Source organism: Dermacentor silvarum, chromosome 4 (assembly GCF_013339745.2).
Source record: "Dermacentor silvarum isolate Dsil-2018 chromosome 4, BIME_Dsil_1.4, whole genome shotgun sequence".
Taxonomy (NCBI): domain Eukaryota; kingdom Metazoa; phylum Arthropoda; class Arachnida; order Ixodida; family Ixodidae; genus Dermacentor; species Dermacentor silvarum.
The window spans coordinates 175,586,747-175,605,147 of record NC_051157.2 but is presented as its reverse complement, the minus strand read 5'-3'; the positions used below and the strand labels follow the sequence as shown (position 1 = coordinate 175,605,147).

Genomic DNA, 18,401 nt, shown 5'->3' with positions numbered 1-18,401 from the left:
GGAGGTGTTCCTCGAAGCTTGAGGCAAACGACGTCGCCAAATAGACGAGGCAAGTCTGCCACTTCAAGCCTGTCACTACATTATCCATGACGCGTTGGAAAGTCTCAGGTGCCCAGCAAAGACCAAACGACATGACCTTGAACTCGAACAGTCAGTCTGGTGTTATAAAGGCAGTCTTCTCCTGGTCCCTCTCGTCGACTTCGACTTGCCAGTAGCCGGTGTTGAGGTCCATTGACAAAAAGTACTTTGCGTTGTAGAGTCGATCCAAGGCGTCGTCAATACGTGGGATTACGTCCTTCTTCGTGATTTTATTGAGGCGACGATAATCGACGCAGAAACGTAGCGTTCCATCCTTCTTCTTTACTAACACCACGGGGGATGCCTACGGACTCTTGGATGGCTGGATGAAGTCGTCGCGTAGCATTTCGTCGACTTGTTGCCTTATGGCCTCGCGTTCGCGCGCCGAAACTCGGTAGGGGCTCTGACCGAGTGGGCGGACATATTCGTCGGTTATGATGCGGTGCTTGGCGACAGAGGTTTGTCGAACTTTTGACGACGACGAGAAGCAGTTCTTGTATTGCAGGAGCAGAGCTTTTAGCTATTCTTTCTTATTATTCGGAAGGTTCTGATTGACGTCGAAAGTTGGTTCAGGTATTACAGTCATCGTTGTAGGTGCACTAGAATCCGAGAAGGCGAAAGCACCGCTGGATTGTACTATTTCGTCGATGTAGGCGACCGTGGTGCCTTTGTTAATGTGCTTGTATTCGTGGCTGAAGCTCGTAAGCATAACGCTTGCTTTGCCTTCATGTAGCTCATCTATGCCTCTAGCGACGCAAATTTCACGGTCGTGCAGTAAGTGATGATCGCCCTCGATGACACCCTCCATGTCTGTAGGCACTTCGGTACCGACGGAAATCATTACGCTGGAGCGAGGCGGAACGGTGACTTGTTCTTCTAGCTCATTCAAGGCAATGTAACTGGTGTTTGGATCCGGTGGTGTCGCGTTGTGCGTTGAAAGCGTTATCGACTTGGACGCGTCTTAAGTCGATGACTGAACCGTGTTGGTTTAGAAAGTCCATGCCTAGGATAACATCACTGGAGCCGTGCTGCAGTATTACGAAGCTCGCCGGGTAAGTGCGGTTGTTTACCGTGACTCGCGCTGTGCAGATTCCAGCCGGCGTTATTAGGTGGCCTCCCGCTCTCCGGATATCGGGTCCTTGCCAGGCCGTTTTCACCTTCTTCAACTTGGCGGCGAACTCGCCACTGCAGACGGAATAGTCGGGTTCAGTGTCGACGAGAGCGGTGACGTTATGACCATCGAATAGCACGTTTAGATCGGCAGACCATCGTCTGGCGTTACGGTTAAGTCGTGGTGTCGGATCACGGCTGCGTCAGCTTGCTGCGCTGCTGCTACGTCGCGTTGGTAGATCTACTTTCGGCGGCGAAGTGTTGTCGTCAAGGCTCTTGCCAGGCGCTATGCTGATAGCTCGTCATGATGATTCGCGAATTTAGTTCGTCGGCGGCGGAGTATCTTCAGCATTGCGTCGTACAGCAACCGCACCTCCATCGGTTGCTGCCTTTAGTTTCCCGGGTAAGGGCTAGGAGATCGGGTAGGCTAGGGTTGGGCCGGCATACAGCCCTTACCCGGCCCAACCCGGGGCGAGATGTAGCGGCCTGGTGACGGCGAGCGTGAGGGTCGTCGTGATTGCCACTGGGCTCTGGCGAGGTAGTCGGCGATGTCACGTGATCGCTCGCCAAGCTGTGGACGTGGCGCGCTGACGGCGAACCATTGCAGGCCCACAAAATCAAGCTACACTCGAAGCACAACGAAAGCGGCGAACACAGACGGCGATCGTCGAAATCTTATCAGCGGCGCAACGCGTCGGCTTTTATACATGAGTCATCGAAGGTCCCAGAATAATCCGTGGTTTCCGCGTGTCTTCCAGAAAGTTCTAGATAATTCGCGTGCCTCATACAATCAGATGACATGAGCGTCGGTGACAAGAGACAACGGATAGAAGCATCGATAACGTTCCAGAAACTTCCGATACCTGCAGGCGCGTCCTGTGCCTAGCGATTACGTTTAACATTTGTTAGCCGGTGAAAAGTGGTCACCGGTGAAAGATAAACATGTATACGTGTCAATATGATTATGAAAGATTGAGTAAAACAATTTAAGACCTAACCTCCTTCCCTGTTCAAGCAAAAGGATCCTGTCCAGTTATTTTTTCCTCTTACACTTAGAAAGTGGTTGTATATCCCCAGGTCGAACAGTGTCGCGACGAATTGGACTTTTTCTAGAGCATTAATATTCAAAAAATTTATTGTTGGGCTTTACGTGCCAAAACCACAATCTGATTATGAGGCACGCCGTTGTGGGGGACTCTAGATTACTTTAGTCCACCTGGGGTTCTTTAACGTTCACCCAACGCTGCATTGATATGCACATCACAAACCGCATTCAACATAGGGCATGCCTACACCAACATTAGGTAAAACTTGTTTTTCACGCTGCTCTTTTACGTTAATACTTATGTGTTTTAAACTTTGTTGCAAGTGAAGGGCATGCCCGGTATTGAGATGTTATGACCAAGAGCCATCCTCTGACAGCATAAGACCTAAATATTTAACAGGTGAATTATTTTTTTATTTCAACTGGCCACTTAACAAATACTTATATCTGATTTTGTAACATTTTTGTAGTGAAGCTAATGTCTACATAATTATTTATGTTTAGGGCCATGCTATTAGTGACACACCATTTTTATACGCGCTTCAAGTCGGCCGCCAATAAAAACAATGACTCATTAGATGCCCTTGCACGCAGTACACAATCATCCACAAAAATTGTATCCCGGTTCAATAATATCACACATATTGCTAATAAAAAAAAACCTTGCACTCGGCCGCGCAACGCTTGAAACAGCGAAGCTGTGTGATCGTAGCCCAGCATTTTCCGGAAGTGCGCACGAACTTTTCATCTTATTACTCATGTACACGATAATTTCTTTTCGCGCGTCTCGGACTTACGGCCGACACTGCGCGTTGCACAGCACAGCTTCCAACACCGACACCGCGTTTCAGGAGATGATGATAAGTGGTTCTTGAGGGAAAGGGAAAGGTTGACGCTATCTTCTGCAGCCCTTGAGGGAGCACGGCTCAGCGCCAACGGGGAGGGGTAAGTGGGAGCGAAAGAAGGGATAAGGACCCGCTCCATGAATGCGTCGCTCTTTCTCTCTCTCTCTTGCTCTCATAGCACGCAAAACCTCAGAGCACGAGCGTACAAACGCGCCAGCTGTGGAGGAATACGACGACGCTCGAACGCAATCATATGGTTAGCATAAATGCATGGTCTGGCAACGTGGCTGTATATCCTAGTGGTTCCGACGCTCGCTTTGGTACCGGAGGTACGCGGCCTCGAAATCCACCTCTGCAAGAAAGTTTATTAATTTCTTTTTTTGGTAGTTTCTCTATACGCACCACAAATTACGGCTGGCTTAAACAGCTTCGCAGTTAAAAAAAATGTCACAGTTTCGCCCTAAGGGCGAAGCAATGAATGCGATAGCAACACAGCAATGTCATACGAAGTAAGGTGAGCGGCTTTGGTAGCAACAACACGCAGAACTGTTGTCGACGCCATCGGCGTTTTGCCCGCGTTAGCTCAAAATGCGTGCGGCGTTGGTGACTGTTGCTGGAGCCTCTGATATAAATAGGCACTTGGTGCCGCAGGTGGTGGTAAGTGGTTCTTGAGGGAAAGGGAAAGGTTGGCGCTATCTTCTGCAGCCCTTGAGGGAGCACGGCTCAGCGCCAAGGTGCCGCAGCTAAACGTCGCCTCCCTTCCCTCCCCCTCCCCCACGGCCTCTCGCGCGTCTGAAGAAGGCGCGTTTGCTCTACATATATGGTGATTGTAAAGGAGAAAAGAGAGACGCCTACTTCTGCAGCCCTTAAGCGAGCACGGCGCAGAACGCGCGTTTGTTCTCCGCCGCGCGTTCACTCCCCGTGAAAGACGCGCCCCTCGCGCCCTTTCACTCGCACATACAGCGTTCGATTGGCGCTGAGCCGTGCTCCCTCAAGGGCTGCAGAAGATAGCGCCAACCTTTCCCTTTCCCTCAAGAACCACTTACCACCGGCGACGCTGAGCCGTGCTCCCTCAAGGGCTGCAGAAGATAGCGCCAACCTTTCCCTTTCCCTCAAGAACCACTTATCGACGATTTCATCTCCAAATGACGTCATACGGAACCTCACGGCGACGGCGACGGCGACGCCGACGGCAGAAATCTGCTTTTGAGTGTCCATATAATTGCTATCGCAATAAAAAGTTGTCGCAGTTTCACCTGAAAGGCGAAGCATCAATTGCGATAGCAAATTTGTAGAGAGCTATACGGAGTAATGATAGTAGCTTTATCAGGTGTATAAACTTGGACATGCAGCAGCATCGGCAACACGCACAACTGTTGTCGACGCCGTCGGCGTTTTGCCCGCGTTCGCTCAAAATGCGTGCGGCGTTGGTGACTGTTGCTGGAGCCTCTGATATAAATAGGCACTTGGTGCCGCAGCTAAACGCAGCCTCCCTTCCCTCCCCTCCCCCCCTCCCCCACGGACTCTCGCGCGTCGGAAGAAGGCGCGTTTGCTCTACATATACGGTGATTGTAAAGGAGGAAACAGACGCCTACTTCTGCAGCCCTTAAGCGAGCACGGCGCAGAACGCGCGTTTGTTCTCCGCCGTGCGTTCACTCCCCGTGAAAGCGCGCGCCCCTCGCGCCCTTTCACTCGCACATACAGCGTTCGGGGCGCGGCGACGATTTCATCTTCATTGACGTCATACGGAACCTCACGGCGACGGCGACGGCAACGGCGACGGCAACGGCGACGCCGACGGCAGAAATCTGCTTTTGAGTGTCCATATAATTGCTATCGCAATAAAAGAAATTCGGCAGAGACATTTCAAACTGCTTACGTGTGGCTATGCGAAAGCGATATATTCCCTTTGGTGCATTTTTGTACGAAACGGCGTTCCAGGAACTAGTTCCTTTTGGGAGGAACGGAGGAATGCCACCATTCCTTTAAGCATCGGTAGAACTGTAACGGTAACTCGTTATTTTTACAAAGGGACGGCAGAGGGAACGGCGTTCCTTCTGTAAACGTTCCACGGCATTAAACAAGCGCACCGACGCACGCACGTATGCAGCACATCATGCAAGGCGCAAAGAACTACCGCTTGACTGTCACGTGACTATGGTGCATTTTTTGTCCGCTAGTTCTGCATTATATTTTTTTTAATGACTAGGCTTCAAGATTGCCACGTGACGTTCCCTTTTGTAGTTTCTTTCCGCCATGGCGGCCTGTCGGACACTAACATCGAGATGTAACTCTTGCCCAGTTTACACAAGGGTCTTTACTAAATTAAGAACATCTATTCTGGACATTTCTTTTTCCGCTCATACTGCAATATTGGATCAGCATTCATTAAACGCCTAAGTATTGTTCCTTTCGATGCGGTTTCTTGCGCAGACATTCAATTCTATTGGTGCATGCGAGTAACTTTCTATTTGCAGATCTGAAGCGCAGTATCCTGACTGCGCATTTGAAGACCGAAGTGGAAAGCACCGTATGTGTTGCACTTGTAATAGACGAGCACCAAAGTGGCAGTTAAACATGTCTGGAGTATGTCCGGTGCTGCATGAAAAAAATTCGTCTAGGAGCGTTGCTTTGGATTCTTTTTATCTCCAGATAATGTGCCGCCGGCAATGTTAAAATTCTTATAATATACTTAGTTTGATGTGAGATTTAAATTGCACACTTTATTTCATCGCAATATTATCCGACACCACATTTTAATTTCAAAAAATCAAAGGTAACGTTAATGTAACGACACGTTACAATGTTAGAAATGTAACTGGAACGCGTTCCATTCGCCTTAAAGTATCTTGTAACGGGAACTCGTTCCAAGATTGGGAAGGTACGAGGAACGAGCTTTCGTTCCTATTTTAGAGGAACGTGTACAACGCTGCTTCGGTGAAATGTTTTTTCCGCACGTTCCGCCTCCGTGCAAGTTCACCCCTGCGTTCTAACGGCGCGAGTTCGTAACTCGAAGGAGCGCTCCGCGGCGTTCAATTGGACATAAATACAAGGGGTCAGGCAAGGAGACAGCCGAAAGGCGAAGCACCAATGGCGATAGCAACTTAGTAGAGAGCTATACGGAGTAAGGATAGTAGTTTTATCAACTGTATAAACTTGGAGATACAGCAGCACCCGCAACGCGCAGAACTGTTGTCGACGCCGTCGCCGTTTTGCCCGCGTTCGCACCGAACGCGCTCGGCGCTGGTGACTGTTGCCACGGCCTCTGGGGGCGGCTCGGAGGTTTTCGACGAGATCAGAACGGGAAACTCGTCGAGCAGCGTCGGAAGTCTTTACCACCTTCTCGCCTCACAACGTTTTTATATAAATACACATTTGGTGCCACAGCTAAAGGGTCTAGTTTGCAGCGGAGAAGTGGAGAGGGTGTGGAGATTGGCCTTCTTTTTTAGGCCGCGCGGCAGCACAGGCTGTCGCGTGGAGGGCATCTTGCTCCTTAAATCGCTCGTCAATTTTGCGAGCAAATTCATCTGGACGGATAGTGAGGTTGGAGAATTGTTGGGTGAAGGCTTGGATGGCCGTCTGCACCACGGCCTGAATATTGGCCTCCACGAGTGGTTCGAATTGTGGGGTTAGGCCCGGGGTTGCCGCGGCCGATGTTGGTGTGGCCGAGGAGGCAGTGGGAGTTGCAGCCCTCTTCTTGGCCGGCTGTTCGCGAGTAGGAGGAGAAGGTTGTAGGGGAGGGAGTTTACGAGCGGCCGAGATCATTGTCGCCGGGGTAGGGGTGAGGACCTGCAGGAACGCATGCAGCTGCGACTGAAGGCGCTGGTTGGTGTTGTGGAGGGAGGCGAGCTGTGCGCGGACATGCAACATTTTCTAGAGGGGGTTGGCGGAGTCCTGGCAGACTACGTCTGCCCAGCTCACCTCACTGGTGTGGCGGCCGGGTTCCTGTGCAGGTGGTTTTTGGGGTACTGGAACTGGAGGTTGCCTGAGTCCGGTCCAGGAGTGGGATCAGGCCATAGGCTTGGTACGGTTGGAGGTCTGTTTCAGGAGATGGCTACGGTTTCAGGCTGTTTCAGATGTAGCACCTATATAGTACAGAGGAGTAGTAGATGTGCTTGGGCACCCAGTCTTGTTCGAAAAGTCTTGTTCGAGGTAGTGGTGTCCGCGTTGTGGGTCGGGAGTGTTGATGAGGACGACGTGTTGGAGGGTGTTGATGATTACGGTGTCTGGCTTGGCCTCTTGGTGTCCGAGGCGGGCTGCTTGCAGAATCCCATCGCGAAGCGCAACGCCGTTCACGGTCCGAAGGTTGAGGCCGCCACGGGGACGGAGGATGATTTTATGATCGTTAATGGGTAGCTTGGGGTGGCGTAGGGCAGAGAGTTGGGGTGGCCGGGGCCGGCTCCTCGCCAGAGCTTGAGGCGTAGATGGCTGTATACATTTTCGGCAGCGACGGAATTTGGAGTAGCGGTGGAGCGGGAGTTGCGAGTAGAGCTAGGATGAGTTGGCTAGGATGAGTTTATCCGGTCGTAGGGGACAAAGTCGGGTCTCCTCCGCGCCCCGCAGGCCCGGTTTTGATTCCCGCCCAGATCAAAATTTACCTATTTTTCTTTTCAAAGGGATTAGTTTACTTTGTTTACATGATCCTGCCTGCTAAATTTGTCATCAATTCGAGCATTTTTCACGCGTTTTTACTCTTTGCCGTCGGCCATTTTTGGTAGCGTCATTCGGTCACGCCGCCGACTACAACTACGGGTTTTCGCGTAATGGGGCATATAATGCTTTCGCATTAAAAAAGTGGAAAGCAATCGGCCCCAACACGGAGCCTTGCGGCACACCAGACGTAGCAGCAACATCATCTGAGCAACTCCCATTCAAAACAACTCTTCGACTTTTATACCTGTGCCACACGTGTACATTTGGAAGGCCTTCCAGTCGACGGCCTTCGAAACGCCACAACTCTATCGACTCGAAGGAGTTGTCGCGCAGCTACACGGCACTTTTGAAAGGCCGTTGAGTGGTTCAGGCGTTTCTCGCAAAATTGTGTGGCGCTGCGGACCTTTATTTTCGTTTTCCTGTAACCAACAGTTAAAGAACATTAAAACCACTTAAAAACGCTATAATTTATTTTATGTTGCGAAATGGCAGCGATATGACGGAATCCGGCAACACATGGAGTAGAGGGAGAGTGTACTAGACAACATGGAGGAAGGAATGAACACAAGCACGTCGCTGTTGTCGAGAGTATGTGCAGTTCGCACATATGAAGTGGCGAAAATAGTTTATTGAATAATTAATAACACTCATTTATAGTATTTTTAGAGCATTTTGGTTGGATTTGTTCTTTCTAACCGTGAGTACGAGCACACTGTGAACGAGACGGCATGTTCGCGCAGTTTCCGCTTCCGTTGCTCAAAGGCCATCCAGATTTCAATAGAGTTGTAGGGTGCTCCGTTGACTCGATAGACTATTGACTCGGCGGCCTTCGAAACCGCACGTGTAGCAGCTCGAACTTGACCTTTGAGTCAACTGACTATCGGTTGGAAGGCCTTCCAAACGCCCGTGTGACACGGGTATGATTACAGCCTGTATATTCATAAAAGTATTCACGTGTTCATAGTACCGCTAATCTTACCTGGCATATCGACATTAGTAACACTGCGGATCGAACGTTGGGTTATTGGCTCCTGTACAGTTATAATGCCACCATCCTCTCTCATGTTACTATAGAAAACACTAATAGGAACAAAATTTGAGTATACATCTGTGTGAAATTCCATTGTATTTATTACCTCATTAGAACTCAAATTTACTCCACTCGTTTTATATGTTCAACTTATGATCGAATAGCTACTCTAACCCCAAATAAAGCTAAAGTTGAATTTGTAACCCGTAAACTGATACAGTCGAACCCGGATATATCGAATCTGAAGGGGATCACAAGAAGTTCGTTATATAGGTAATTCGGTATATAAAATAATAGGCCCTCAGGTAAGCGGTGGCTTACCGGTTAGTGCATCTGAGAGCCGCTAACTTACTGCACGCAACATGGGTTAAAGCAAGTACACTTTATTTACCCGCAAAAAAAAAGAAATGCTGGTTCACTTTCAACTTCATTGAAAAATCCAAGCTGATTCTTTCTTTACACTTGTAGCGGCCATCGCTTGCGGAAAATAAACTCGTGAATAGGCACTCAACCGACACTACGACGCCTCCAAAATCGGATAGAAGGAATGTTGACGTCCGAGGTAGCATGAGGGCTAGCTGAACAGCCTGACGGGGCTCAACTGACTGCACTATCTCTTCTCCACCTCCAGGTGCCAGAACACCTCAAACTGTACAAAGGAGTGCACTATGAGGTCTTCTGCGTGGCGCCGCGTTCGATATATCGAATGTGCTGGTGAACGAGCGTTCTCTATACGCGTGCACCAGCCCGATACATTTGCATGGAATTTTCAAGGGGATTTTACAGCTGTTCGATATACAGAATACTTCGTTATAAGTTGGCTTGATATATCCGCCTACGACTGTATCTCCGTCACCATATATATGGCATCGTATTGACCAGCTGTACAAAATACGTATCAGATTTAGTCACATTAACTTCCTTCAGCTCTTTCTGGCCTCACACAGCTCTTGAATGGTATCGCCTCCCCAAATAAATCAAAAAGAGTACAAATAAACGTAAGTTTCATGCAACATCAACTACCGTACGTTGTGTAGTCTGAATTTGTTAATTACTTTCTATGTTCCTTTTAAATTCTTTGTAAGGTCAGGTAATATGGTATAATTGTAAAGCTGCCTTCGTCGTGCGCACTGAACTTTTTTCCACGTACCACCAGCTAAAATTACATGATTATAAACTTACTTTTTAATCATTGCATTATTTGTTTAGCCTGCTCAACCCACTTCCTTCCGTAATGCCTTCGAGTGCTGACGGCGCAAATAAATAAATGATTAAACTGTAAAAAATATTTCTTGGATGAGAGGTGGTCACCTCCGGCAATGTTTCATCATCATCATCAGACTATATTTATGTCCATGGCAAGACGAACGCCTCGCCCAGCGATCTCCAATGGCCCCTATCCGGCGATGTCTAAAATATGCGCATTATTTAAAGCTACATAGTTTAACACTACATAGCTAAACTTAGTTATTCTTCTGAAATAACTAGTCAGTTGTTCCTCTTAGCCGCTTATTTTGTCTGTGCATGAAAGTCTCTCGTTTTATTTGCTCAAATGACAAACTAATTAACAAGCTTTTGAAACTTATATCGCTTTGGTAAATAAGTTGCTATGTGTTTTTGGACTCACGCGCTAAAATAAAAAAAAAACGTACATTGCTTTATAAATCCAGTGAATGAAATTGCTGCGAAAAGACAAAGCCGTGTAATACATTTGAGCTTTTCATTACATGCCTATAGCTAGGAAGTTTATGCAACCAAATGATTGTGTATTATTACATTCTCAATTTCCTACGGCATTTCCCCTATATGGAGAAGCCAGTTTAACTTTTAAATGATTCACAATTCAACTTTGTGATGTTTCGACCCTATATTTGATAGATAGAAATGTGCATGACCAATAGGGACATATGTTGGAGGCAAAAATTCTTAGCAAATTTTGCAAAATAATCTGTGTTTACCAACTGAACAGCATATTTCTACCCTGGAACAGATAGGAAATTGAAATGAATCACATGCATAAAAGTTTGCAGTGCGAGTATTATGAAGTACAGTTTCAGTTTTATTTCTTTCAAATTATGATATATAATAGTTGATGTGATGACTTCAATTTCCTGTTTTATGTTTAGGCTACTGACACTGCATAAACTATATTTTTTGTCATAACACGGTATACAGGCCCAGAGTGCGGCTCATAAACACATCGGCATAATGAGGTGTAATTTGTGGATACATTTCTCGCTATGGGTAATATAGGAGCCCCTTTCTCGCAAATATGTCTTGGTTGAGAGCGCGTGTGCTGAAAGTAGACTGATTGTCCGCGCTTTCCGTGCAGCTACCGAAGCGACTGTGACAGCCTTTCGCTGTTTAAAGGTTTAAGCCTTTCGATGCCAAGCGCCTGAAATATACACAAACAACGCGCTTGTCCAGAACCAGAAAGGTCGCAAGCATCATGCGAAGGGAGGGATTACCCTTGTGCGGGTCATTTGCATCCTTGAGCAAAAAAGAAAAACCGGGAAGTGACAAGTCATTTTTAACGACGGGCTGCGCTCTTATCGTTATCACAAATGACGACTTGCAGCAACGTACTGCGCTTTGTCGGGAAGCTGTTATGGTTCATTCTTTAGAAAGGGTATTTATTTTTTTCCGCAACGTAACTTACGTCATCGGGGCAGATTTTAAAACATAAAGGTCTTGGGTCAGGCGGTGGTACCTAGGTGACATGAACGCCCGAGAAAAATGGACTTGTACAGTCACTTTCTTTTGGAAGCGCTGATGACGTTGTAATTTTAACCACAATAGCACTTCGTACATGGCATTTTTCTTAACGGCTTAACAGAAGGCTAATCAGTCCTCATATAACTTATAACTTTTTACCAGAGACACTCTCACATGACTTCAATATATTTACAATAAAGGGCTCCATAATTTCCACCATGGCTTTACGTAGGTACGTTGGCGCACTTCATGTAATAATCCCAGTCAGCCTACTCACATATAGCGCATTACTAATCACATCTACCATGGCCTCGGCTATATCCCAAGAAGCAATTTCCTACCTATTTTGATTACTTAAGACTCGGTAGGCTTAAGACAGGCCAAAATTCGAATAAGAATGCGTAGTATGGAATTAGTATGGAACCTACAGTGATCTAGAACGTATGTATTACACTCGAGTCTGTCCAGAATTAGACAGTAACATTCATTTACTCTGACTATTCATCTATGATCAGTGTTAATAAACTAAACGCATGCTGTGCCGATCTTTCCCCCCACCTCACCCCAAATTCAGCTGGGCGCAGGCTACCACCCTGCGTCTGCTACAAACAAATACGTACCCTTCACTCGCCCGCCTCCACCTTATATTCCCTGAACTCTACAGTACACCCAACTGCCGGTACTGTGGCACTCACCCGGCTACGCTTCCGCATGTGCTGTGGGAGTGCACAGCACTGTACACATACATTAACACCACGACCCCCTCGTCGAGGTTGCGTGAGGCTCTGCGGAGCTCCGCCCTCGACGACCAAACCTGGGCGACCCAGCACGCCCGTGAGGCGGCGGCGAGGCAAGCCCTCGACGTCCCCTCATGGGAGGCTTAGGCCCGGCCATCATAAAGTGCTGGCTCTACAATAAATGTTTATTCCTCCTTCTGAGCTTCAATCACTAGGTTTGCGTCCTGAAGTCGCCTGAGCTTGCACAAGTTCTACAATTCTACGCTCCAATATCCCATCACCAAGAGCTCGGCGCTTGTCATCACGAATAAGCTAAAAAGCAACCTCGCCTTCAGAACGTATAGTCAGCGTCACAAGCTTTCGTACCCCGGAAGGTGAAAAAATATTTATATTTCTACGCCTTAGTCACGCATCGTAGTATTCGGATTTACAGCGTATACTGGTCTAGAGTAAACAAAACAAAAGTTTTGCATAGTTTTACTGGCTGCGGGATAGCTGCGTTGAAAATGAACTTATTCGCAGAACCTCGGCCGCGTAAAATTTTGTCGGCACTGTGCGATTGAACGCCTGCATTTTCTTTATTCTGCACACAATTTTTTTAATGAATGGCCTTCCAGCCAACGTCATGCAGTGCTTACACCTGGTTAATTTTCAGGACAGCAGACTCAGACATGATTTATTAAGTAGAAGAACTGAACTATTATGTAGCACGTCATTATTATCACCAATCAGGTGTAATAAATATGTAAACAAATAAAGGATAATAACATTGCCTATGAAATTTTACTAAAATCTCAGGACTACTTCAAAACTTCGCCTGTTGGTCTTGTGTACGTACCTATACTTTCTAGCAAACTGAAAGGGAGAAATTCAAGGGTGAAATTGACATCTCTTGTGGCACCATGGCAGAAAAGGGAAGGTGTAGCTTAGTGGGCCCATATTAAAGGATCAGCTGCGACTGTGCTACTCACGCACAAGGAACGACACTTTTGTATTTTTTTACAGGCAGTAAAGTGATAAATGGTGTCCGTGGACGCTGGAGTGATCATGACAATACCACCGTACCGATATGGGTGATAAACGATTCTAATAAGGGAACATTTCTGCAAGCCTCACGGTCCTTTCTCATGTTTCTTCAATTGTCCAAACACGTTAAATTTAGCGTAGGAGAAAATTCTTACAGAATTACTGAAGAATTATACCAGTAAGTATATCATGGTGCTGCAATCTGATTCAGCAATAGAGTTAGTTAAGAACAGAACAGCAGAATGCCATAGTAACTTTGGTGATTCTAGCCGAAAAAAAATGTCTTCTTGCAACGCTTTGTGGGCATAACTCAAAAAGGATGTGGTCTGTGATTGGAATAGTTCTCTATTTTTACACGACAAACTACATTAACACGCCCCGGTGTCTTTTCGCATTATTTCCAATACTCCTCTGCGTACGTCGTGGTAAAAGGATATGAAGACCTTTAGTATTTCGGGAATTTCGTGAAGGTATATGGGAATGGTTCAAATGATAAGACACGTGCGCTGCATATTGAGGATAGAATGTTTGTTTCGAGGTATTGGTTAGTACTAAGCAAAAAAGCTTGTTAAATAATTCGGACAGCCTTCATTTGCACCGAAGATCCGGTACGCAAAAATTCTGCTTTGATATAATGCAAATATAATCAGTCAAATAGCTTCTGTATTCCTTTGTAAGAATACTACGTCTGGGGCTGCAGCCAAGTTTTCTACTTCTGTGTCTTTTAATTGCACTCACGGGAAGCTATTGATTTTTGTGGTACGTTTCAGGCTGAACAAAAGTCGCACAAACACGCCTTTCCATGACATAGCTGAATAGGCAAAAATATTTCTTAGTAATGTCTTCATAAATGTTTGCCTTAAGAAAGAAATCAACTTTGAAAACACAAAGTTGGGTTTATTGTCTAAAATACATTACACCTAAAGTGCAAAAGAAGTTTGGAAGCACGTTCGCATGTTCACAAAACCAGCCAGCTATTTTTTTTAGGAAGACGTTGGTACAGTAGAAAGAAACGAAACAAGAACCGCAACTAAATGACCTGCGTTTCGGAATATGCCATCTGTCGGGAAACGGCCAAACTAAGCAGCGACAAAGTGATAAAAAAAATAGCGGCGCCGCTGGCTTCGAACCTGCGAACTGCCAATCGTGGTATCAGCGATCCTAATCGGTGGTCGCGCAGAACGCTCTGCTATCGGTTTGAGTGCTGCCGGAGGCAAAAACTAGGTTTATATACGTACCACAATAAATTCTGCGACCTTGTTATGAAAACTGCGATTTTGGAACGACTTTTTTGCCATTTCAAGAGCTGCTGCTGCAACTAGCTGAAAGCCGAGTCATTGAAGTTGATAAATCCCCAATAATACGTCGATCGATGCAATAGGCTCATCGCAAATTTCTTTTTACTGGCCAAAAAAAGCCTCCAAAATTTGGCCTTTTCCATAGGCTCCCATACTTCGAACTTCGCCCGCAATTTGGAACGGGTTTTCTGTCGTAAGTAATGATACCGCTTGCATGAGATGTCTGGCTAAGCTCCTAGAGCCTATTTCCACGGTAATATTTTGAAAAATGGCTTCTATGATTAGTTATTTGGGAAAAACGACGCCCTCCCATAGAAAATGCGCATGTTTTCAGAGGCGGCCGCTAGAGGCGCTGTTCGGCGATGTCCCAGATTCCTGGTATTGTCAACGTTATCGGTGCCACAGAACGTTGTTGGATTTTTCGGATAAAGGCGCAGGCCCCGCTTCCTCCGTCATGGTCTTAATAACGAGGCGATCACCGCTGCGGAGCTCCCTGGTCCCTTTCGGCAACCCCGCACCTCTACCAAAATGGCACGGGGCACAATTGGTGAAGCGTATGTGTATTTACAGGGCATTTAAATACCGCGGCGACGCTGCATACATAAGATGGTTGCCCCAACCAGCCGCACGTTCTTCTCACCAAGTCGTCTTATTTGCTTATAGTCAGCATGTCTTCAACACTAAGTCCCGCTACTCCGTAGCAATATTCTCTGTATAGCGTGGGAGTCTTGTTATTGGTTTTCCGACGGTTTCATTACTCTGTGAATATGTTAGACTTAATTGTTGCGTATCTGCTCTACATTTGGGTGTAGTGCTCTGCTCTATTTTTGAGCTCTTAAAATTGTTGCTTTTCACTAAATGCAACTAATTCAAATAACGACAACATTTCAAACTCATCTGTTCTTTACCATCCTTTCCTCGTTGAATCAATTTTGGTGCATCATACAAAAGAATTTGGTGTGTTCTAAGCAGCACCGTTAAATAGCCCCACGAAGCCACTAACTTCGTCAGTTGACAGCTACATATAATTGGCTGAAAAGTAGTTGTTGCTGCATGCCCTATCTTTAAAACAAATTGCATCACTGACACTGGCTCGTACTTTTTACACATAGCATACCTAAATACAGTTAGGCTATTCACATGTTAGGTTTTACCCTTAATTATCTGGGACATACTTTCACTATCGTATTCTGCTTATCGTGGCCTGCTATATGGCACCAAGGTCACTTTTCCAGCATATATATAAATAATGTCCTTTTACTTTGCTTTCACATATTCCAAACAACAAAAAGAGTTCTGCATTCCCAGGTTGTGGATGTGCACACGCGGCGACATCTGGGTCCCCACCAGACCGGCGAGATCTGCTACATCTCATTGACTATGGTGAGCGGCTATTACAAGCGACCAAAGGAAACCGCTGAGCTCTTCGACGAAGAGGGCTGGTGTAGGTCAGGTAGGCACACTGTTGCCAATAGCTGCGCACTTTTCATCCCTTGTAAGCGTTTGCTCAAGAATATGAGCGCATATACAATGTGTCGTAGCTAAGTTTAGCCAAGTTAAAAAAATATGCCACAGAACTGTAGAACCGCATGACCAAATACATGTTGTTCGCTTTTGTGTGGACGTCACACTATTTTTGTATTGTGCCTAATTACATATTTCACGCCTAGTTCCCAAGTCGGCCATGAACTTTATTTCAAGACATTTAGAGAACTTTGCTATACAAATAATGAAATGTTAATCAACTTATACCTTATTATTACGAAAGTTCGGCAGCATGTCACACTTCTGTAAAACGTGAAGGCGAAATCCAGCTGCACGCCTGGTAACTCGCCGTCTCGCATCGTTGCTTTGCTGTTTTTGCAGTTAGGCTTCTTCGGCTCGTTTTCTACGCTTAGCTGCGTCTTCGCGCGCTCGTATAGAGGAGCCGCGCCAACGAATTTTCGCTTCGACTTTAACGTGCATCCTCTCAGCAGGGGATTGAAACGTATGCTGTTCTGTGTTGTATGAGTGATTTCAATGAAAATATGCACTGTTCGCATTTTTTGCTTGCTTGCGGGGGTATGAGCGATTGATTATAGGGGCATGCAACATTGATAAAGTGACGTGGTTTTTAACAGCGAAGCTGTTCTAGTTAACCGTAAAAAGTGGCGCCTGCTGTCGTGAAACCTCGTGGAGCTATGACGTCACTGCGTTGCCTAGCAACAACCTCGCGGAGCGGCGTGTGCCTCGCCTCCTCTCCGTGCCGTGCACATGTTGATTGACAAGGGACGTTAAGGAAAGGGAAGGAGAGCATGCGCGCGGCGCGCGCAATACATGCTCGGGAGAGGAAAAGAGAGTGAGATAGAGAGAGAAAAAAATTGTAGTGGCAGCAACGCGGCATGAGAATGCCGGTGAAGCGTTGAAGTGAGCGGACGCACTCGCATCGGCTCCGTCTTTTCTGAACGTTTCCGCGGGTTTTTTAATGATTTTGTGGCGCAAATTTGATATCATCGAACCTGTGAAGACAAGAGGATTCGGCGGATACCAGACTTTGAGGTGGGCCACCCTTCTTTTGGACATTATTGGAACTTTTGTGCTCATGCCACGCTGGACAAGAGCTAGCATCTTGTAGACCTAGCGCGGCGGGACGCGAGCGTCCGGCATGGCAGCAATGCAAGTCGAAGGGGAAATGATCCTGGCGAAGGACTTTACTAAAGACCTGGGATGGCGGACAGTGTCCAGCCGGAAATCTAGAGTTATCACGAAGGCTGGATTAGGTGATGGCAGTACACGAAGCAAGATGCCTGAATGAAGGGGCGCAGGTAAATGGCGCGGAGTCTTGGTAATCAAGAATCGCATTGTGAAGGTATCGCGCATGCCACCGATGCCAGAAGAACACATCAAAATAGTCATTCGCCCGCGGGTTGGATTGAATTTTGAGAAAGTTAGCCCTCTAACGGTGGGCAGGGCTATCGTAGAGGCGGCAGGCCTCAGTACTGAGCAGACTCAGGAAGATGTTACCTGCCATAACATTGTGCAAAATATCTTGGTGGCTAGTATGTGGGACTCAGGTCAATCAGAGTGGCGGACAAAGATTTGGAAGTGAGTGCGTATGAGACGGCCTCACACACTACGTGTAAAGGAGTCATTCGCAATGTGGACATTATCGATGGCTCTGCGGCACTTGAGCGGAACATCGGCAATGATCACAATCCGCTGGCTATGGCGGTCAAAGGAATCAAGAATACAGGATCTGTTATCATTGTTTTCGACGGCTAAAGAGTGCCAAATTTTGTCTAATATGGCCCAACCCTGGTCTGGTGTTTCCTGTATCGAAAGCAGGTGAATACATGCTAAGTGTATGGCAAGCATGGATATCAGGCGGATGTTTGTCCGGCGCCCGATTATCTTGAAAGCTGAGGATGTGGGGCTCGGAGCACCGAAGAGGATCATAACTGTGTGCCTTGTTGCCAACTTTGAGGTGGTCGACACCTGACGGCGGATAAACAATGCAGACAACGGCACCAGCTTCCCTACGTGGTGCGTGTTCGACGACAGGAAAGCCAAGGCGGAGCTAGCGACGGCGGCAGCCGAGCCGGCGCAGCTGGCGAGCGCCCCCCACAAAAGCCTCAAGAGGCGCTCGCGGTTTCAGAGCCGCTCAAGGTCGAGGCAGCGGCCCTCGTCTGGGACTCCAGCCACCAGGAGCCGCTCCGTGTCTAGGGAGGCGCGGGTGCGCTTTCCTGCAGCACGGCCGGACTGGAGAGGCGCGCGCGCTTTCCTTCTTACGGCCTTCTCATTGCGGCTGTTTCCCCCTCACGCCGCGCACCCGTGGTGGCGCTGCGACCCTACTGCTGCCGCCGGCGCCGTCGGCGCGAACTGAAG

At 47.2% G+C, this 18,401-nt stretch overlaps 1 protein-coding gene across 1 annotated transcript in view; it reads left to right on the top strand.

Moving 5' to 3' along the window:
- Window positions 1-18,401, top strand: part of LOC119450778 (uncharacterized) — a 164,832-nt gene that overhangs the window by 111,251 nt on the left and 35,180 nt on the right. The window contains exon 8 of the mRNA XM_037714279.2: window positions 15,846-15,990. Coding sequence (XP_037570207.1) covers window positions 15,846-15,990 — 145 coding nt within the window. The remainder of the gene's footprint in view (window positions 1-15,845; window positions 15,991-18,401) is intronic.